We start from the raw sequence: 22,332 nt of genomic DNA, 5'->3' as shown, positions 1-22,332 counted from the left end.
ATCATGTACTTTTAGATGTTTCATACAGGGTTCAGCATAGTAGTTGTTTTCACAGGTGTGCTCTATATCTCAACAATGGCTCATAATAAGACCACAGTCTTTCACACAGGTCAAGTGCCTCTATGCACTTCATTAGTTTAAATATTTGCCTACATCACTTCACCTCATATGTCATTGTACTGAATTTGAGCAACCCTAAGCTTAATGTAGATTACTTTTAACAACTATCCACCTCAATTAAATCTATGGTCTGGCACACAGGCTGTTGTCGATCAGGGCAAGCTAAAGAATAAACATTTTGTGTCAGCAAGGGGGTGGGGGAAAGCCATTCACCAGAGCACATCTCAAGTGCTGCTGATGTGGGCTGGCCTTCTCCACACGCTCTTCAAGCCTGGTTTGTTTTCTGAAAACTTCTAACATTTTAATCTCTTGTCAAAGGAGCTTGCAAAGAAAGCGTCTGGACTTCTTTAAGTTGCTTGAAGACGTTTCACCTCTCATCCGAGAAGCTTCTTCAGTTCTAAGGTCAAATGGTGGAGGATAGAGGATCATCAGGGGGTCCTTTTGTCCCTCTGTGGGGGGTCACTCCCACTGGGTTTAAATCTGGGACTCTCCACCATTTGACCTTAGAACTGAAGAAGCTTCTCGGATGAGAGGTGAAACGTCTTCAAGCAACTTAAAGAAGTCCAGACGCTTTTCTTTGCAAGCTCCTTTGACTACGATGACCTGGATGACTGAGAACCTTCACAGACATTTTAATCTCTTCCATTTATGAGCCTGCGATTAACCACACGGCTCAGGTCCGCGTGAACCCGCGCAGCTAAGGAGCCGTCGCTCTCTTTCATATTTTTTTTTTTTTTTAAATACTTTGTACTGCCAGGAGTAAAGTCCAGCACAAACGTCTGTCTCCCTCCGACTCACTCTTGGTTGCTTAGAAACCCATGATAACAACAGCTGCTGACGTCACAGACCACGTGTTCTGCCCCACACACACTCACACAAACACACTCAAACACAACAACAACAACACAAAATAGGCCTACTCCGGACTCACACCGGACTGCTCGGGACCCTGACCCAGTTGTGGGATGCTAACCCAGTCGCGCGACAAAACCCAATGAAGGGACGCTCGGGACACACACCCAGGGCGATTTCAAAACCGGACACTCACCGGACGCTTGGGCCCTTGGGCGATTTTACCAAAACCTCTTTTTCGGGACACTAACCGAGTTTTGCGGTTATAGAGTCTCTCTCTAGGAACTTACTCGGTGTTGCTTAGCGTGTAATATCAGCCTCGAATCCCACCGATCGTCATTCATCGAGGAGAAAAGACAGACAGTTAATCCACAGGAACTTCCTGGCTGACGTCAGTCTTTCAGCGTGCCTCTTCTCCCCTCGGTGAATGCGATTCCAGGGCTCCGGCATCGAAGGACCAATCAATGATAAGTTTGTAGCTTGAACCTATTCGCTGGAACGTTGAAGACAATATAATTACACCGCAAAGCAAGACACGAAGTAGGCAAAGTTCTTCATGTTACTCATGCACGGGAGAGACTGGACAGGCGCCGTTCCTTCGCTTGACCCCAGTTGCTCTCGACCGCTCCCCCGTAACACTGCCCTTTTCTTTGAGGCTACATAAATATGCATAGGTTCATTAACATATAACGTCTACATACAAACAAAGAGCACTTAGACTAGAACAGACGTAACTACGTTAATCCTACCATAAAACAATAAGACACGGTACGACCTCTCTCATGCTCCCAGAGTGCTCTCTAATACACACAAAGTTTGCAGACTATCAAGGATCAAAACCTCTACCAATCTACAACTAATTACAAAACTCTAAGCATATATAAGTAAATATTTCTAAGCATAAATGACGATCAACAATACAAAACCTAACATGTGCTGTCAGCTCATTGGTCACAAAGCAGGAGAGGGGCTGGGAATTATGTTTTCAAACAAAGCGTTAATTCCATAAACATTTATAGACTACTAAAGACTAGAGCTCACGGGCGCGTCACTGCAACCCCCCCTGGCTTCTGCTCCGTGTCTGCTGAGTGAGCCCTCATCTGGGACTCTCCTCAGCTCTTACTGGGACAGAAAACCAAGAGTGGCCGACAGTGATCACTGACTGTTTTTATGGCGTTGTCGAGTTTAAATAGAACAAGACGCAAAGTAATAAAATTAATTAAAATTAATAAAACATGTTAAAAACACAACAGCATTAATAAACGCTGAGTCGTTTGGAACCGGAAGCAGAGTTTGTACGTCATTACTTAAAGACTGGATACAGGGTCGTGTTTGAGTCAGAGCAAGTGGTGGGAACAGTCAGGGACTAACAAACAGTCATTATAACTCATGAGAGTTATAGCAGACAAATCAACAATTCACCTCTTCCAACGAATGGCTAATGAATATTATGCGACAACAGTCCACATCAGTGTCTACTATTTACTGTCATAGCCAAGTGGCTAACAAAGGTAAACAGACATTTTCCCAATCCCTACTAGTGAATGTTATCTTGTTTCTGTCATGCGCCGTGGTGCGCGGGCACGAAAGGATCCAGGCGCAGACTCCGAGCTAACAAAAAGACACTTTATTAAAACAACGAAAGGCGACCCGGGGAAAGTAGAGAGCAAAACAGAAACTAAAAATCCGGGGAAACAATGACACGAGGAAGCCGGGATCGGGACGGCGGGGGGCTGCAATAGAAAGGGGAGATGATTACTAGGGAGCCAGGAAGCGGGGAGAACATATCAGGACTGAGTTAGAGTAGGGGCTTACGATAGAACGGAACCGTGGGAGCTCGGGAGGGAAGTGTGGCAGTCCGTGGGGGCAGGAAGTCCGTGGAATGGCGAGTGGGCCAGGTGAGCGCCACGAGATCCAGTTGAGCCGGAGGACAGGCAGGTAGCAGACGCCGAGTAGAAATCTGGACAGAAGTAGGCAGGTTAAACAAAGTTCCAAGCAGAAGAGAATGCACACTTTTCGTGGAAGTCTGGTTACCACTGTGGGTATGACTACGGACTGGCGTGGAGCATCCGTCAGCGCCGGATTAAGTGGATCTCCGTGTAATCACCGGGATGGAGAGCAGGTGTGCTAGTGATGGCCCAGCCCGGGGGTGTGGCTACCCGAGCATCACGCATTCCACAGACCATGACAGTTTCAGGATCCATGTCGTACAATGTACCTGCCATTAACCAATGACTCATCTGCTTACCGGGATCTGCTGCTTATTTCTCGTCTTCTTTTCTCTTTTTTTTTCTAAACTGAGGACCTGATGGTCCCCTAACCCTAACCCTTCAGACACTTCAGGAAAAATAATTATAACATAATTGGCTTGGACTGACAACATTATGGATGAAATGTGCACTATTTAGAAGCAGCCCGCCCCCTCCCCTTTCTACAGGTAGTGTGTGAAACTTCAGCACAGCAGCAGCAGACGCACCGAGGGCCCTTGCGCTCACTTTTCCCGTATATGTGTGTGATAGAATTTAGAAAACACATCGGTGCAAATTCTAAGTATATATCATGACATGTTCACGTTAATGTTGTCAACAACGATTGACGCAATTAAAATTTTTAACACAATCAACCCATCTGGAGCGCAGAATGGACAAACTGCTCAAAATGCGTTGACAAAGACATTTCAGGGATTTTGAGTCATTCTGTGCTCCAACTAGATTAATTGCATTAATTGCACCAAGCAGCAGGCGCACCTCATAAATGGAGGGCAACCTTACTCCATGCAAATGGGCAATAGAAAACCAATCGGTGCCTATGCCATCCCCAAAATGCATTTGCACGATGTTGGGGCAGCATGGGTGCGAGCAACTTTTTTTTGCCGATCCCATGATGCCTGGGCAACCGCCCATGTCGCCTATATAAAAAACTGACACTGTTTACAGAATAAATGTTTTGCCTTTACTTTTATGGTATTTGTGTCAACTCCTGCAAATATATGGCACTTCATGCTTAACACTGAAATGAAATTTTATTGCAAAATTACAGCTAGATTGGACAGTGGACTTGTACTTATTAAGCACCACAACTGTCAGATACACATAAGCAGTGTTGGTCAAGTTACTAATGGTAATTAGTAGAGATGGACCGATCTGATATTACGTATCGGTATCGGTCCGATACTGACCTAAATTACTGGATATCGGAGAAAAATAAAAAATGTAATCCGATCCATTAAATATCACGAAAGCACCTCACAAAACTTGCAACACGTCGTAACTCGCCTCAGAACGTTAGCACGTCGGAGCAGTATGCATCACGTGATAGAGCGGCTGTGGCATGCGGGACCTGTCGGTGGTCTGGATAGCATTTGGAGCTTCGCTAGCAACCTGGCATTTAATCTCCGACAAAGTTATCCCCGAGAGAAGTAAAGCAAGTGTGTACGTCCATCTCTGAATGTTTGTAAAGCATTCCTGCGTTAAGCTTAACAAACGACTGCCTCTTCTTGCTGCTACTTCAATCATGAAACTGCTTAATGATCAGCTGATTGGCTTTTCTGTCGCGAGTCTGTCATGGTCCTGGGCCATGTGGGCCCAGTATTCTTAGTTTCTTGTATTTTTGTATTTCGTTCCTTATTTAGGCCATGTTTCCTGAGTTGTCCTGTTATGTTATTCCTTATTTGACTTCCCCTTGTGACTTTTATCCCCTGTGTGCCCCTCTATGTATCTGTGAGCCCTCGTCTCCCCTCCTCGTGTTTCATTCCATGTTTCCCCAGCCTACTATGCCCGTGCTCTCTCTCTCCTCCTGTCTGAACCTCTGTACTTCCTGTTTTACTTTGCCCGTCTCCCATCAGTGTTGTGTTCACTCCTGCCGTGCCTTGTTATGATTATCAGTGTCACCTGTGTTCCCCGTGTGCTCCCACTTCCCTCGTTAACCCTCTGTGTATTTATGTCTGCGTCTCCCTCAGCTCTGTGTCGCGTTCTCCCTCATGCTGTGTGTGATTTCCCCTGTGTTTCCTGGTGAGCTTTGTATTTAGTTTTTCCCAGTTTAGTTTTGTATCTCCTATTATCTTTTGTCAGCAATAAAGCTGCTTTTTGAGTTCATCCCCTGAGTCTGTGAGTTTTGCGGTTGGGTCCTCATCCTGCCTGCCACACAGCCGAGCCATGACAAATACAGCCTTCTGTGTGAGAGTAAGTCCATTATTCTGGAATAAGCTCATTAAAAACAGATGATAATGCCAGCACTGCCATTTTAGACACTCCACAGTTGTTTGGCAAGAATGTTCAAATCCTGATTCATGTTGTTTAATGGGGCACTATAATCAGCTTAAAGTACTGCTGCTCCTTTACTGGGCAGGCATGCATTTCTCCCACAAGGGGGCCTTTTAATCTGAATGTCTGCCATTTTAAACTAATTTGTGCCCTACACTAATTTTTGGTATAAATGCATGTTGCCTGTTCATACATACAAATACAGTCACACACACAAAGCATTCACCATGATGCACGTAGTCTCGCTTAATGTGGCTATGAGTTGCACTCGTCACACAGCCCAATCATTCCAGTCTACTAAAATTAAACAGTGTTTTTTACTGTTTCCACCCCTCACACATGCTTCTCTGTGTAAAAGATTCATATTCACGAACACACATTGTGAGTAACTCCAGCCACAAGGCAAATATTCCATGATATGTTTGGTTTTCTTTTTATCTATTTAAGAGTTATCACCACCACATGGGCGGAATATTCCAGAACACTGTTTCTTTGTCCACCTATGCAGGTAGTCCTCTTAGTTGGCCCAGTGACCCGTTTCCTGGTTTTCTAAGTAGCCCTGATCTCATATTTCTGATTTTTCCCTGAGGCTCCTTGTGCTTTAGTTTTCCCAGTTTAGTTTATTTTGTATTGTTTTTCGTGTCCCACTTCACGCCAGCAATAAAGCTGTGTTTTTTGAGTTTACCTTTTGACTCTGTGAGTTTGCGTTTGGGTCCTACTCTTGCCTGCAAACAGCCGTATTGTGACAGAGTCCGTCTCTCTTGTTTGTTTTTGGCCCACTTTGCACCAGAAAGAGGAAACCAGCGGCTGAACAACAGCAGCACGTTTAAGCTTGATAAGCTGTTGTTAGAATTTATTTAATATTACTTTCTACACCAGGATCTTTTTCTACGTAGCTGACGCTGGTAACTGTGCAGGGGCGGATCTAGCAAAGTTTAGCCAGGGGGGCCGATAGGGCATTAACAGGGAAAAGGGGGCACAAAGACATACTTTTCTTTCTTATTCTCATTTAAAATGTCTGGCTGTTATTAAATAATTATCTGAATCTTACGCCCAAAGTTTTAATCTGATGTAAAATGTATCGAAGTCCATTACTGTATATAGTAACTATTAAGTCTAATATATATACCCTAGTAAGCTATAGTACTTTTTCCTTTGGGAAGGTACCATCTGTGCAGTCTGCAATTTTGTTGAAGAAAGATGTTGAATCTATTTAATATTTCTTGAAAAATAATTGATTTCTGTGCATTTTTTTTCACACTGCATCAAATTAAGGTTGATTACGTTGATTAAGCATCATGAGGTGGAGCGTGAGGGGTGGTTCCCTATTTTTTATTTATTTTTGTTGTTGCTGGGAGTTGGAACCCTATTAGTTAGGTTGCTTAATATTTACGCTAAGTACTCTTTAAAATACCAGAATAGGGAGGATGGTGCAGGTTTACAGTTTATTAGATTGATCAGTATTGCTGAACTATGAAATATTTTTTTTTGCATACAGGTATAACAGAATAGCTTTAGTGTAGTTGTTGTTTTAAACTTGAGTATGAACTTATACAAAATGCAGCAAGATATTTAAAAAACAGTTTTGTTGATTAAAAAACACTATATCGGATTCATATCGGTATCGGCAGATATCCAAATTTATGATATCGGTATCGGACATAAAAAAGTGGTATCGTGCCATCTCTAGTAATTAGCGATTCTGCATAATCCATCGTATAAAATGTAATCAAATGAAAAAGTCTCTTTTTAAAACTTGTTCTATTAGTTTAAATCTTTTGACTTTATGCACATTGCATCAAGCCAAAATTAAAGTATATGCAGCTGTCTTTGACTACTACACTCACTTTTTCAAATGGATGCATTAATTAATGTGCTTAAATGTATTTTCACCTGTTTAGCAGCAGTGGGGCCGGTGGTGGTTTGCCCAGTGTTGCAGTCATGTCAGTGGGAGGATCCGGGGGTTTCTCTGTGAATGTCACATTCCTGTGGCAGCGTGTTCAGTGTTCGCTCAGATTGAAGTTTACTTTTTCGCTGTAGAAAGAAGTTTTCTTGAGTGTACAGTGGACTCTAATGTTTTTGTCAATTTTTATAGAATCAAACTCAAAGTAATGTGAGTACTTCCAATCTCTAAACGCTGCATGGTCCTACTCTCTCCCACACTCGATATATTATCCATTGTTGATCTGCACATGTCTGTTACCATGGACGTCAAACTTGTACGTCATTGTCATGAGACACTCTCAAAAAAAAACCACGGTTTAGTAATGCAGTAACGCAGCGTGGGAAAGTAACTGTAATCAGATTACTTGTAACACGTTACTGCCTATCTCTGCACCTAAGTATGTCATTGTTTTAATCCAGAGTTACTCATAAAAGGTTATGCATTTGTGCCTAAGAAATGCTCCAGCTCCTCATATAAGTGAGGTAACACAGTAATACTTCAGTCTTTCATGGGTTCAGTGCTGTTAACTGTTTTTGAACAAACTTTATTTTCTGCATTTGTTTTTTTGTTTTTTTTCCTTTTGCCTGTCCCATTTGGTTCTTTAGCCGTCAGAATTGTTGTCTGAAGACCAACAAGGATACCCAATGGATTTACTTTGCCAAATGGATCATCGTGGCATTGCCGTATTGGTCCATTTGGTCGATCTTTGTTTTTATTATTTATTATATTTTATTTTCAGATGTTACAGACGGGACAGACATCAGTGAGGGATAGGAAAGGGAGAAAGAAAGAGGAAGGAAAGGAAAAACAGAAGGGGAGAGGGACAGTGAGAAAGGGGGGGAGAAAAAAAATAAAAATCTCCTGGATCACCTGTTGAGAGAAGAATAGAAGACAAGCAAAAAAACAAAGAAAACAAAGCAACATACTAAACACAACACCATCGCATTAATCTAGCTAAGTGTAAACAGCAGTAAATACTAAATATTCAATGTTGTTGTGCAGCACGCAGGACAGATGTGCTTTGAAGTAGTAGCCAAGAAAGGTGTAATTTAAGTCTACGAGCAGTGAACACCCGTGTGCATACCTGTGTGGATCAGCATGCTTGTATTCCAAAGGTTTCTCCATGTAACGATCTGCTAGGGAGTGTGGGGGGGGGGCCACAGCCCCGTCCTCCAGGGTATGAAGCAGGTATGGAGGAGATCAAAACTCCAGACATCCAGAGGCCCCCAGAACACAAGAGACCATGGAAGACCAACAGAGGGGCAGCCGCGCCACTGTCCCAGCAAGAGCTGAGGAGAGTCCCAGATGAGGGTTCACTCAGCAGCCGCGGAGCAGAAGCCAGGGGGAGTTGCAGTGACGCGCCCGTGAGCTCCGCCGGCAGCCAGCTGTGCCTGAGTGACCGAGCCCCAGACCGAGAGGCCGGGGGCACCCCACCTCCGAAGTGGTCCGAGCGAGCCCCAGGTTCCAGGCCCCGATAAGCGGCCGCCAAGGAGTGAGCCGGTGTGTACCTGGACGCCCATCCCCAGACACAAAGAACCACCAACGCACCGACACCTGAGGGAGTCCGCCACCGGCAGGGGAAGTGGTGGTGGGTGGAGATAGGCCTCCAAACCTTGGAGGGCATGAGGTGTCCCCAGAGAGGTGGTGTCTGATACCCAACCTGACATATAGACACAGACATACAGTCACACACAGACACAAACATCCATTCCCCCCCTCATGCTCTCATGTGCACTCACTCCACACTCAACCAACGTGGAGACAGACATAAAGAGACGCTGTACACACAATCACACTCCCCAAGCGTACTCTACAAACCGGGTCTAGGTACCCTTGCCCCTGGAGGGGGGAACTGCACCCAGACCCAGGTGGTGTTACCCTTTTCCCTGCGGTGGGGAGAAGCAGACCACCCCGACTCCGCAGCAGCAGGGAGGCCCCACACTCCAGACCGCAGTCGGACGGCCAACTCCTCCTAGCCCTCCCGCTCCAGCAGGCCGCAGAGAATGGGGGTGGGAGAAGACTCTATTTTCTGCATTTGTTAACAAGTATTAACAAACTGTATTAACATTTATGGATTAACACATCTGTATGTGTGTAAAGCATGCCCCCCCTGCCCCCCGCCCACAGCCCCTTAGTGAGACAGAACAAACAAAAACCCTTTTCCCGTAAAGACAAATCAAAGAAGGCAAATAGAATAACATGGGGTAATACTGCTGGGTCCAGAGGGTCAGAGATAATGACTCATTCTCAGCAATGTTACAGTTTAAAAACCAGACTAGAAATCCCTCCACACTCAGCAGTGTGACTGTCACTGCTGTTATTTCAGTGGGCTGAAGTTTGATCTGTGTTGTTTACCAAAGTGCAACAAAAGCTGTTTAACATGTTTCATTTTTAATTTGGACAGAAACATTGTGATTTTTGTCTTTTAAGCGTGTATAGCAGTCTGTGACATCACTGATGAATCCATCCGTTGTGTTTGAGCCTGTTATCACCCCACAAACGTTTGTTTAGTCTTTCCCGAGAAATAAGGTCAAAAACATGGCAGTCAGACATCCCACGCTGGCTACAGGGAGTTACACCTACTGTAGCTCCCAGTGATTTTAGAAAATGTCAGTAGTTACAGACTACAGGGGTGTATCCCAGCACTGGTGTTAAGACAAACATGGACACATACTGCTGATTTAGAAACATCACCTCGGAGCACTGTATGTTACTGTAATGTTTTACACTGAATGACAAACTTTACTGTTGTCTATAGTTTAGTGTTCACTGCTGAAAGCAGGATTGGTATTTTGTAAATGTGTAAGTGATTGACTTTGTGGAGATCAGAGTACATGAGTGCGTTTCAAACACGTGGCTGTTACAGTGTATGTGGGTGGGGACGATCAGCCGATATTTAGCCGAAGCTGACACTGAGAACGATCACAACCAGTCATGGACCGTCTCTGGATCCTGAGCTGCACTCTGTGTGTCCTCCTGAGCTGGATGCATGTGGATCAAGCGGTGGCTGAACCGTGAGTTTGTCTTCAGCGTGTTTTTGTCTGTGTGAGTTGTTCACTGCAGTAACTGCTGTATGTGTGATGCTGTATGCAGCCAGTACCTGGTGGCCATTCCTGCAGTTATTGAAGCTGGAGCTGAGGCCAAATTCTGTGCAACTCTCCGACAGCCCTGTGGGACTCTGGTCATGACTGTCACTTTGATGTCCCGAGAGAAGAACACAACCTTATTCACACATACGTCAAATGAGGCCTTTCAAACCTGTGTTCAGTTTGAGGTTGGCAACCAGCACTTTCACACACAAAGTGTGTTTGTTAGTTGTTATCGTAAGCATTATTGGCTTTAATGACTATCTAAATATCCCACTGTCTCAGGCTCCTTTGGTACAAAAGGAGGTGCAACATTTTCAGGTGGAGGTACGAGGAGACACATTTTACTCCAAACAAGTCAGAAAAGTGATGATCCGAGCGTCTGATCCCGTCACATTCATCCAAACAGACAAACCCATCTACCTCCCTGGACAAAAAGGTAACAATGTGATATTATGTTATATAAGACATGTAGTTCATTCAAATTCCAACATCATGAGCCAGCTGCTCCACCATCTCCAATTTGTGTAACAAGTTTTATTGTCCAAAATTTGGACACACATGCAATGATTGATGTGAAATGTTTGCTTCATATAGCAAAAGTTTTTCAAGATATTTAATATAATATTTAATTCGGTCGATCGACCGAGATGTTTATTCGAAGTTTGAAATCTGACTCCATCTTTGAACATAACTACCGCATTTTCCAGACTATAATGCGCACTTAATCCTTTCTTTTTCTCAAAAATTGATCCGCCTTTTGTAAGGTATGAAGCCGCACAGCTTGATGGATTGTCAGAGCATTACGGCTAGAAGAGTCAGAAGCCTGGGTCCTAAATGCCGTATGTTCAAGTCCTAAAGTCAAACGAACACTGCAGCATCACTGAGAGTTAAAAACTGTCTAAATTCTTTCATCTTTAATAAAATGATCAGCCTTGCTGCTTTACCAGGTGTAACAATTAAGTTTAACATCCAGGCATCCATGCAAACATAATTTATTAAATTTAACAGAGTTAGAAGTTAGCAGGAAGTTAGCTCGCTGGTTTTGCTAGCTACCTAATATAGCATGTTGTGACTGAGAGATTTCTGGATAGAAATAAAACATAAAGCTCTGCTATCACTTCCAACATTACCGAAGTTGGGCTAGCTGGTATGTAATGATGTGCTACGTTATCACTAGCGACACAGCTATGTTAGCATACCATAAACACAGTGAAGCTGGAGGATGAACACTAAATTTTTTCCATTCGATAAACGGTCCCGATGGTTTTTGATGAATGCAATCACACGGAAAGATGCTTTAAATGGACCAAACTTCAGTCAGGAGAACAAATGAGATAATCCATCCACAATACCAGGTTAGTCATTATTATAAGATAAGATAACCTTTATTAGTCCCACACGTCAGAAATTTGTTTGGTTACAGCAGAAAGTGGACAGTGCAAAGTTACATAGCATAAATTATAAGGCGTTTTATGCGCCCTATATTCCAGTACGCCTTATGTATAAAAACAGACCCGTTTCAGACGCGTTCATCGTCAGTGCGCCTTATCGTCAGAAAAATATGGTATTTTAAAAAAACAACAAAAGGAAAAAAAAATCCCACAAGTTTCATATTTGAGCTCACACTAATGACGAACTTCACATTGCAAAAGACAGCTACTGACAGCGAATGGTATGCAGTTATTTCACAGTGATGAGAAATAAAACATGCAGAATACTCAGAGTGCACAACTTCCCCCAAAGGGCAAAGGCCATATTATATTTTCCATTTTGAGACCTGCTGCTGTGATGGAGAATTAGACAGTAATTCAGCTTAACTTTGTAATCGGGGACAGATAGCACAAAATGAATCATGTCTGAGTAATGCCTCTTAGTTTATTTCAGAGTCAAATTCTTTTTATGTGAAAGTTTAACAGTTTTAATTTTTAAAACTTCACAATAAAATAAATATGTTTAAACATGGCTTTGGAATTCAAAGTACAAAAATAGAATAGAATAGAATTCAACTTTATTGTCATTGCACATGCACAGGTACAGGGCAACGAAATGCAGTTTGCATCCATCCAGAAGTGCTTTAGTGATATAGATATATTACAATATATATTAGCAATAGTATAGATATGTAAGTATATTACAGAAATGGGTCTATTATGTTATAATGTACACGGTATGAAGTATGTTGTGAATATTCTATAACTATAAGTATGTACAGGCTGTAGTGAGTACAAGCTATGTACAGGCTATGAACAGGATATAAATATGAAAAACTATACAGAATATGAAATAAATAACTTTACAGAAATCTGAGATATACAGCTATACAGAAATGGGAACTATGCAAGTTGTAAACAGTTGTAGGATTAAAGATTATTGAATGTACAGAATGATTATTTACACAGAGCTATACAGTAGTGCAGTTAAGATAAGTGAGGGTGTAGATAGTTTCTACAGAGGCTAGATAAAGTGCTGGTGGTTGTGAGTGGTGGTTCAGTCCATGTTGTTATTATTGTGTGTTTGAGGGTACAGTTGTCCATTGTGGGGGTGTGTATGTTCAGTCCATGAGTTTAACGTGGGTCAGATGTCAGGAGGCAGAGTTCAGGAGTCTGACAGCTGTGGGGAAGAAGCTGTTCCGGTACCTGGTGGTCTTAGTCCGGAGGCTCCTGTGGCGCCTCCCAGAGGGCAGGAGGGTGAAGAGTCCATGTGATGGGTGACTGGGGTCTTTGATGATTTTCCCAGCCCTTTTCAGACACCGCTTCCTGTAGATGTCTTTTATGGCAGGAAGTGGTGCTCCGGCGATGCGCTGGGCAGTTTTCACGACCCTCTGCAACGGCTTCCGGTCCGAGGCAGAGCAGTTCCCGTACCAGACTGTTGTACAGTTGGTCAGGATGCTCTCGATGGTGCAGCGATAGAAGTTCACCAGGATGTCTGAGGACAGGTGGTTCTTCCTCAGAGTCCTCAAGAAGAAGAGGCGCTGGTGAGCCTTCTTGACCAGCTTGGAGCAGTTGGTCGTCCAGGTGAGATCCTCGGAGATGTGGACTCCCAGGAACTTGAAGCTGCTCACACGCTCCACAGCCGTCCACTTAATGTGGATGGGTGGATGTGGGTCAGCATTCCTCCTGTAGTCCACGATGAGCTCCTTGGTCTTCTCGGTGTTAAGCAGCAGGTTGTTTCTGTCGCACCACTCAGCCAGACGATCCACCTCCTCCCTGTAGGCGGCCTCATCGTTGTCACTGATGAGGCCAGTGTATCAAATATTAAAGATATTTTGCATCTCTCATGTTTCTGTTATTCTATAAAAACAGCTGCTTTAAAAACCGATCCAATCAAAGAAACATGAACTTCCATATTGATCAGATCAATACGTACAGCTCTGATGTCACTAACCTCTCCTTGAACTCTTCATTGATGGTGATTTGTGGTCCTCTGCTGGTGAGAAGATGAACTGCATGATGTCAGTTTAATGAGCACAGATGAGATGAAGTGTTTTTAAGTCTGCTTTTTCTAATCCACGATGAGCTCCTTGGTCTTCTCTGTGTTAAGCAGCAGGTTGTCTCTGTCGCACCACTCAGCCAGACAAGCCACCTCCTCCCTGTAGGCGTAACTTTCTGCAGCCATTAACAAACACCAGAATAAACACCCCGAGGCTGCTTTTATTGTTGCTGGCAACTTCAACCACACCAACTTAAAGACAGTCCTCCCCAGATTCCACCAACATGTCTCCTGCCACACCAGAGGAGACAAGACTTTAGACCATGTGTATTCCAACCTGGCTGGAGCCTACAAAGCCACACCCCTCCCCCACATTGGACAATCGGACCATCTCTCCCTGTTCCTCACACCTCGGTATTCACCACTCATCCAACGTGTGAAACCTGCTGTGAGGACAATTAAAGTGTGGCCAGAGAGGACAGACGCAGTGCTCCAGGACAGATTTAAAAACACAGACTGGAATATGTTCACCCACACAGACCTGGACCAGTACGCCTCATATGTACTGGATTACATCTCCGAAACCACAGTGTCACCACCCAGAAACGGATCACCATGTACTCCAACCAGAAGCCTTGGATGAACCGGGATGGTCGTCTCCTCCTGAAGGCCCGCAACACCGCCTTTAGGTCAGGAGATGCACACGCCTACAGCACAGCCAGGGCTAATCTAAAGAAGGGCATCAAAAAAGCCAAACACCATTACAAAAAGAAAGTAGAAGAACACTTCTCCAACTCCAACCCCCGACGCATGTGGCAAGGACTCCAGACCATTACAGACTACAGGACCACCAAACCCTCCCCCGCATCCTCTGATGTCCCCTTCCTAAACGAGCTCAACAACTTTTATGCTCGTTTTGAGCGAGGGAACCCCACAACCACAACCAAAGCAGACATGACGCCAGACCACCAACCTCTGACTCTCTCCCCCACCGATGTAGGAGCGGTGCTGAGCAGGATCTGCAGAAAGCAGAAAGAAAAAAAATCGTGAGGGAAGAATATGGAGGGCCTCGGGTGCCAAAATGTATTAAATACATAATGAAATAATAAATTAAATGTGTCATTAATTAAAATATAAATTAGCAATATCAGTTCAATTTCAATAAATTCTATACATATGTCTCATACGTGTCAGTCCATTATCTGAGATCTGTCTAGGCTTGCTGTGCAGGGTAACCAATCAGATCCATGTTTGATAAGTTGCAGTGACTTTGTTTTAAAGTACAAAGAGAGAAACAGAGGTAACCTCTCAATTCTTCTCAAAGTGAATTTCAGAGTCGTTGCGATGGATAATAAAATGCGACCTGCCAATCAGCTGGTGAGTTTTTGAACAGTATTATTAATAATGCTGTTTGCAATTTGGATGCAGTGATTTACACAACAGTTTCTTAACTCCACCTGTCTTTCTTCCTTTTTCTTTCAGTATGATGTCATTGAACTTCAGGTAAGAGGGCGCCTCTAGAAAAGGCTTTTCCTTCTCTTGCAAATGCATCAACACAACACTGAACACATGCAGTCAGACAGACTTGAAGGTTCCCTGCTCACTGCTTGCATACACACTGCTTCTGCAGTATTACTCCAAGTTACTGACAGTGCAAGCTTTAAAAACTGGACAAAGTGGGTTGCATGTATGTAATACACACCGTGCAGGGGTCTGTTCTGTCACTTGATGCCCCACATGTGAAAATAAAATGACAGTGATTAAATCAAATTAATAATTTTGCTTTAATTACTCCACAAACACAGCCACAGCTTCCCTGTCATTACAGCTTAGGTTTCTTTATATCACTTAATTTTTTAAACATTTTTAAACAAGTGCTTCACATCTAGAAGGGGACAAAGCTGGCTACAGATGAAGACAGGACATCTTTATGTCCCCCTAAATTTATATTGTCCAGTTTTAGCTCTAATGTTGTTGAAAAGGAAAATAAAGAATCTAGTTGGTACTGTACTTACACCTGTGTAGTAGCTGTCACTGCCACTTGATTTAACAGGATCCTCACAGTAACAGGATTGGACAGTGGCTAAATGAAACATCCAATAGCAGAATACTGCAGCTTTCTTACTCCTTGGACGCTGAGGCCCCTGAGGGACCGTACCAGATCATTGTGTCAATGGGTGAGAGGAAAATATCTCACAACTTCAAAGTGGAGAAATATGGTAAGTCAGTCTTATTTATTCTTAAATTCTTTGTTGTAATGGAGTGCAAATGCTGACATTCATATTTCCCCCAGTTTTACCCAAATTTGATGTGACAGTAAATATATCTGAAGAAGTGAGTATTGGGCAGGAAGACATTGAAGCTAAAGTGTGTGCAAAGTAAGGAAAAGTTCTTTCAGGACAAACTATGTGTTGTAAAATCTGGAGTTTGGAGAGCAAATGACTCATAATGTTTACTTATTTTTCTTAAACAGGTACACGTATGGACAGCCTGTACCAGGACGTGTTACAGTCAATGTGTGCAGACCTATTAATGTGTATAGAGGTTTTGGTATATCGGTGCACAGTGAGGATGATTTGGCCCTATTGCAGATAAGTGCGCCCTGCCACACAGAGACAAAGCAGGTACAGTTATGGCTTCATTTCTCTTTTTTCCCTGATACTTTGGGTACATTCAGGCCCCTGCATTAGCATTACAGCAAACGGGTTGCCTGCTCTACCCAGCTGAACTGGCGCCGTGTGTCCTCTTTACTTTTTTTCACTACATTTCATCGTCTCATACTTTCATCCACGCATTTGAATTGTTAGTGATATCTCATCGTTCTTGGACGGACGTGTCAGCTCCAAAGGAGTGAAGTGGTTATTGTTGTGCCTAAAAGGCTGCATAGGTTGTGTTGGTGTTTCTAATATCTGCTAGATGATTAGCATTACTGGTAGGGCTAAAGCAAGTGGTGTGTCTCATTTTGTCTGTCACACAAAAGAATACAACTTCTGTGGGAAATCTAAGAACTTCAAAAATACTCTGATCTGACTGGGACACCTAAACAAACTGAATGAATATACACGTACATGTCCCCTCTAATTTTCATGTGTCTGAACACACAAACTCCCTGAGTATCCCTTGGACCACTGTGAGCAGACGTGTGCACTGTGGTCATTAAAATAATCAAATTACAGCTTTTACATTTATGTTACACGACTTTTAATCAACTGCTTCAGCCCACTTACAATGAAAATGTAAAACAAAAATGTAGTCATTGGCCTGTGCAGCATGTTAACACTGTTGGAAGGAAAAATAACTTGAACTCCAATTTTGAAAACACAACTTTCTTTAAATAAAGCTCTGACTTGTATTGTGAGTCTGTGGTCTGGGAGAGAGTCTGTAACTCTGTCTGCAAATACAGTAAATAATGACCAATGCTAGGCAGTTAATTATATAGTTACTTCTTCAAAAAAGTAACTGAGTTTTGATAAACAACATTTTTTGCAGCTGTTTACCTAAAAATGCAGCCAAGCTGTTTTTTTTACACGAACATTTCAAACTATTTACAGAACAATCAGCTGTTCTGCATCAAATCTGATGCCACACAAATTATTTGTGCCGCTGCAAAAAATAATTCCTGTCCACTATGAGATGAAGGAGAACAACAGCCTGATACCTGCAGGCCTGACAGCAGCAGATGTATCACTGCTGTAACACCTGTAACACTCAGCAGTCGCCTCATTGTTCTGACACACAACAACAACACTACACACTGACTACACACTGACTACACACTGACTACACAGTGACTACACACTGACTACACACTCAAACTACACACTGACTACACACCTACTACACACTGACTACACAAGATGCGCTAAACGTCGCAAATCTCTCACATCTCAAATCTCCGCCGTCACTCCTAAAACTTCCCCCGTTTCTTAACAACTTGCCATATCATTTTTTGATTGGTCGACATGGTACATTTTTCGACCAATAGGAAAGGGTGGGGGGGTTTGTTTTTCACAGGCGAAGAGTGCTTTCAAGCCTTTCTTCTTATAAAACGTTTCTTCCTGCAGTAAATATAAACAACGACAGTATTCAGGAAGAAAAACAAACATTGCAGATATTTTATCATAACTCTGGTTTTACGCGGCCGATCAACACAGTTTAAAAACTGGTATAAAGTCCAAACTTTGTCCGTCAGCTGTTCCGTCTGTCCTGCTCACGTCTCCAATGGTTGGACACGTTGTCATTAACGTGGCTTCACTCCACATCAGCCGCTTTGCTAAAACACCGGTGTGGGCACATAAGGACGCTGTCATCAACCACGTTGATTAGCTGCGTATGAATTTCTAGCGAACTTCAGATGAGTATAACAGGAATGACTATTTGGTTCCTTGGTATCACCAGCTGTCTGTGTTTGTGTCCTCAACAGATTATTATCGAGGCTTAAGAGCGAGCCTATACTCTTTTCAGGAAGCTCATTTCTGCCACATATATGTTATCTAATCTTATTTTTGTAGCTCTTGGCCACAGGTGAAGTAAAGAACCAAGTTGGAGCAGTGCTCAGCTAGCTCTTCTCCACTACGGACCAGACTCGGATATGTCTGCAGATGCTATACCACTCTCTGTGCACTGTAACTTTTGTGCACATTTTGGCTCGTGTATTTTCAAACAGGGCTTTCCCTTTTCATTGCTAAAAGTATATTTAAGTATTTTTTAAATGACCATACTTTTAAAAGGCACAGAGGATCCTTTTAATATCACATCATTGGCTGGATTATGGGATAAGGTGGCATCGTTCTGATCCCATACGAGAGCCAGTCACTGACTGACACTGCAGAACAGAATTGTTGAAGTTTTAATTTTAATTTCAATTCAGGTTAGATGTTTTCTTTGTGCGCAACTCAGATTTTCTGTGCGCAGAGACCGTGCCAGCAGTACGCAATTGCGCAACAGCTTAGAGGGAACATTGCTGACAATATAATAGGATGATATCAAAAGATTCAGCTTCTGTTAAAAGTTTTAACAATTTTGACTGATTTACTAAGTTACTGGTACATACAGCTATATATACAGTATTTTAGTAGTTGTCAAGCCACATTATGGCATCATGATGCGGTACAGTTAAAAAAATATCGAGCCACTCCTCATTTGTTTATATGTTGCATGTACATGGAAAATAGCTACAGTGGTTTAATGAAACATGCGAACACAAATGGAAATGCAGCCTGCACTCGCTCCGGCAAGCTTTCATGATTTGTTGTTGTTGGCGTTTGTTTTAGATTCAAAGGACAAAATGGGAATAAAGGATGTGTTTTAGCTACAGGCTGCTTAACAATGTGCCCAGTGTTGGGAAGGTTACTTTTAAAATGTATTCAACTACAGATTACATGCCCGAAATGTATTTTGTAACGTATTCCGTTACGTTACTCAATGAGAGTAACATATTCTGAATACTTTGGATTACTTAATATATTATCCTGCTTTTTACAACTACATGAATGAACTATTGCTGTGTGATTACTGAAGGTTACTCTCCACACCAACACCAACTAGATTTTTAGATCTTAATATAAATGAGTAACAGTAGGTGGACATTAGGTAAGGCTGCACTTTTTGCAGCGACCTCGTATAGAAAACTATTTCGTGCGTATATAAAACAGGTCAGCGGCTCCGAACCATAGTAAAGGGACCTCTGGCTGATACATTGGTTCCGTGTCGGGCTCCGGGGCCGCATACGGGGTCTTTAGTCCTTATAGTGCAGCTCCGTGTGGTTTGGGAAAATAAATTAGAAGTATTTAGGAGAAGTGTATTTTATTTATGTTAGTTCTTTTTTAACTTGTAGTTCTAAATTGGAAGATTATTGTGATATTGAAATATAAATATAAAATTATATTCTATTATTTTATAAACAAATGTTTTTATGTATAAAGTTACGTTGAAACCAAGCACACCATTGTTGTTCTTGTGACATTACCAATAAGTTTCATGTGTCACATGGCCCTCTCCCTAATGAAAAAACAAAAGTTGTATCCAAGATCTTTGCAAGCTCCTTTGACTATCCAAGATGGCCGACTTCTACATGGCCACCATGGTCACCGCCCATCTTGAGGAGTTTGCCCCCTCACATATACTAATGTGCCACAAACAGGACTTTAATATCACCAACCATTCCCATGTTATTACGGTGTATCCATAGAAATGGCCCACCCTGTAGAGCGTTCTCCTCTGGTCCCGTTGTTGCACCAGCTTTCATGCACGTAGAATTCATCAAATTCTAAATGAGCTCAAGTTTTTCATGACTCTATAAAATATCATAGTTTGAACATTTAATATATTTTATAGATTCGACTGTGAATGAGATTTGATTCTAATTTTGGTTTATTCTTGTATCAGTGATTTTCTTTCTTTATTGTTCTTTCCAGGCAGACAAGACTGGCTGTACAACTTTTTCCTTCAACATGTCAATTTTTACTAAAATGGACCAAAGGATGCTTCATGATTTTCTGGATATCAGGGCCAAAGTGGAAGAAGAGGGAACAGGCAAGTTGTGTTATTCCTTTAAAATGACACATCGATGTGTATTTAACCAAAAAGGCATTCACAGGATTGTAACATGAACGTTTTTACATTCAGGTGTTTCACTCCCTCAAGAGAAGAGAGTCACGATTTCTTACGTCCTTGGAAAAGTGTCTTTCATTAACATGCCCAAGGTTTGGGAACGGGGATCTAATGTGGAAGGAAAAGTAAGCCTAACATGTTGTTTTCAGCTCAGTTTGTCGTACAAAGCACATTTAAATTGTTTGTATTTTCCATTGATAGAGCATTGTGTGTTTCAACAGGTCAGAGCAGTGTACCACAATAATACACCAGTTTGTGACGCACCGGTCTACCTGTTCACGGGACGAATATGGCAACCACGCTCACTACAAAATCTGACAACTGACAGCAACGGTGTGGCCTCATTTTCTTTCAGCACTGATAACTTTGACCAGGATATCCAACTCCATGTGAGCTGACACACGGAAACAATGTGTAATTTAATGCAGCCATGACAGCTTCATGAAGCCACAATTGGTTTCTGATAGGCTGCAAATGTCCAAATACCTCCCACAGTAGTAAGCTGCAATCCTGAAACAGTTTATGACTCAGCTTCCTCCACCTTTGCCTTGCTTATAAAGCCTCGTTGACTAATGTTATTTGTAGATCAAGTTTTTAAATTTTTGTTTCCTATCCCCAACTAGGCAAGCCTGACACCAACAGTGGGCAACCAACAATACAAAACTGCATACTATGACAGGGGATTTCACACATTATCCATGTCCCAGCCGTCTTCTCCTCATATTAAAACAATCAGCTCTCTAGAGGTACAGAAGAAGGATAAATCACTTCCCTGTGATGCAGAAGAAGACGTATCAGTCAACTACACTATAGTGGGAGAGTCTCCGGGGTCTGTGGATGTCATTTATCTGGTGAGTTATCTCTCAGCTTGTCACTTTATGGCATAACTACAAAGTTTACCATGGCCAGACCTTTAGTATGTTTGCTAAAAAAGTACTGTTGTAATGCCCATCATGACTGAAGAAGAAACTTTCAGTCCATCATGAGAATCCAGCAGCTTCGATCTATTTCAGCATAAATACTGATCCAGCCCAAACTATATGCTTTAGCAAAAAGGAAAAAGCCTAAAGGTAAAACTCTGAGGGCGTCTGTCTCCTGAAACCAAAGTGGAAGCTGGTTCCACAGACTTCAGGTCTGGTCCCTGTGCTTTGTCCCTCATCATTTTCTGTCAGCTTAGTAATTAGCCTCAGTGTTTGGTCCTTTGTTCATGATATCCCTAGTTTTCTCTCTCTGTTAAGTATTTAAATTCTTAGGCCTTCTTAGTTTTAGTCATCTGGGTTCTGCTCTCAGTTAAAGTTGTTTGTATTCTAGCCCTCATTATAGTTATTGTGCTTTACCTGTGTCCCCTGCACTTTTGACTGATTGACTGATGACCTTTATTGGTCCAGAAGGAAATTGGGTTAAAGGCGGCCAGCACTCCAGCGCCATCTTACCCTTCCAGCCATACATATGTGACCTCTGTGTAGTGTCTTCTCTGGTCTGCATTCACAACAAAAAGGCAGAATGCTCTCTTTTTTACGGTGGCTGGGAAGTGCAAAGCGCAACAAATTAAAAAACAGCAACAAATTAAAAAACGGCAACAAATTAAAAAACGGCAACAAATTAAAAAACGGCAACAAATTAAAAATCCACAACAAATTGAAAATCCACAACAAATTTAAAAAAAAGGAACAAATTAAAAAACCACAACAAATTAAAAATCCTTGACGGAAAGGGATTGTCTGAAATACCTCCGATACATGAGCTGCCTCATGTTGCTTCCAGGTGGGGAAAGAATGAAAAGATAAACCATTTTCAACCTTATTCCCTTGCCGGTCGTGCGATCTAACTTTACAACCGACCGCACAGCAAGTACGAACTATAGCTGGTGTTATCCGTGTACTTTCGCTCCTCTTTCCCTAGCGCTTTGTTCGGCCCAGAAACATGGCGTCTAAACCAAAAATCCTGGCCACGCCCCTCTCTCGTGACATCACTCTCCAAAAGCCCTATTAGGCTATTCGTTGTGTCACTTCCGGTATTTCAG

General features: G+C 42.5%; 1 protein-coding gene and 1 long non-coding RNA gene across 4 annotated transcripts; one reads left to right on the top strand and one right to left on the bottom strand.

Annotated features, from left to right (window-relative positions):
- Window positions 1-2,584: 2,584 nt before the first annotated feature.
- LOC113019768 (uncharacterized) lies at window positions 2,585-7,489 on the bottom strand. 2 transcript variants are annotated; one of them, XR_003272082.1, is made up of 3 exons: window positions 7,128-7,489; window positions 2,788-2,932; window positions 2,585-2,705 (listed from the first exon to the last, which is right to left on the bottom strand). It is a non-coding gene; the product is annotated as an uncharacterized LOC113019768 (long non-coding RNA). The 2 variants fall into 2 exon arrangements; XR_003272081.1 differs by lacking the exon at window positions 7,128-7,489 and having other exon boundaries at window positions 2,788-3,009.
- Window positions 5,105-21,211, top strand: LOC113019668 (alpha-2-macroglobulin-like). Of its 2 annotated transcripts, XM_026163460.1 has the most exons (13): window positions 5,105-5,153; window positions 10,046-10,193; window positions 10,273-10,453; window positions 10,551-10,704; window positions 15,022-15,074; window positions 15,180-15,200; window positions 15,751-15,916; window positions 15,991-16,075; window positions 16,171-16,321; window positions 20,114-20,231; window positions 20,325-20,434; window positions 20,531-20,698; window positions 20,933-21,211. In XM_026163460.1, the coding sequence occupies exons 2-13, from the start codon at window positions 10,114-10,116 to the stop codon at window positions 21,194-21,196; spliced, it is 1,551 nt and encodes a 516-aa protein (XP_026019245.1). In that variant the 5' UTR covers window positions 5,105-5,153; window positions 10,046-10,113; the 3' UTR covers window positions 21,197-21,211. The 2 variants fall into 2 exon arrangements, with proteins under 2 accessions (XP_026019245.1, XP_026019246.1); XM_026163461.1 differs by lacking the exon at window positions 5,105-5,153 and having other exon boundaries at window positions 10,043-10,193.
- The last annotated feature ends 1,121 nt before the right edge of the window (window positions 21,212-22,332 follow it).

The sequence above is a fragment of the Astatotilapia calliptera genome, chromosome 3 (assembly GCF_900246225.1).
Source record: "Astatotilapia calliptera chromosome 3, fAstCal1.2, whole genome shotgun sequence".
NCBI lineage: Eukaryota > Metazoa > Chordata > Actinopteri > Cichliformes > Cichlidae > Astatotilapia > Astatotilapia calliptera.
Note: the sequence above shows the minus strand (reverse complement) of the source record. Positions and strands in the feature narration are given on the sequence as shown.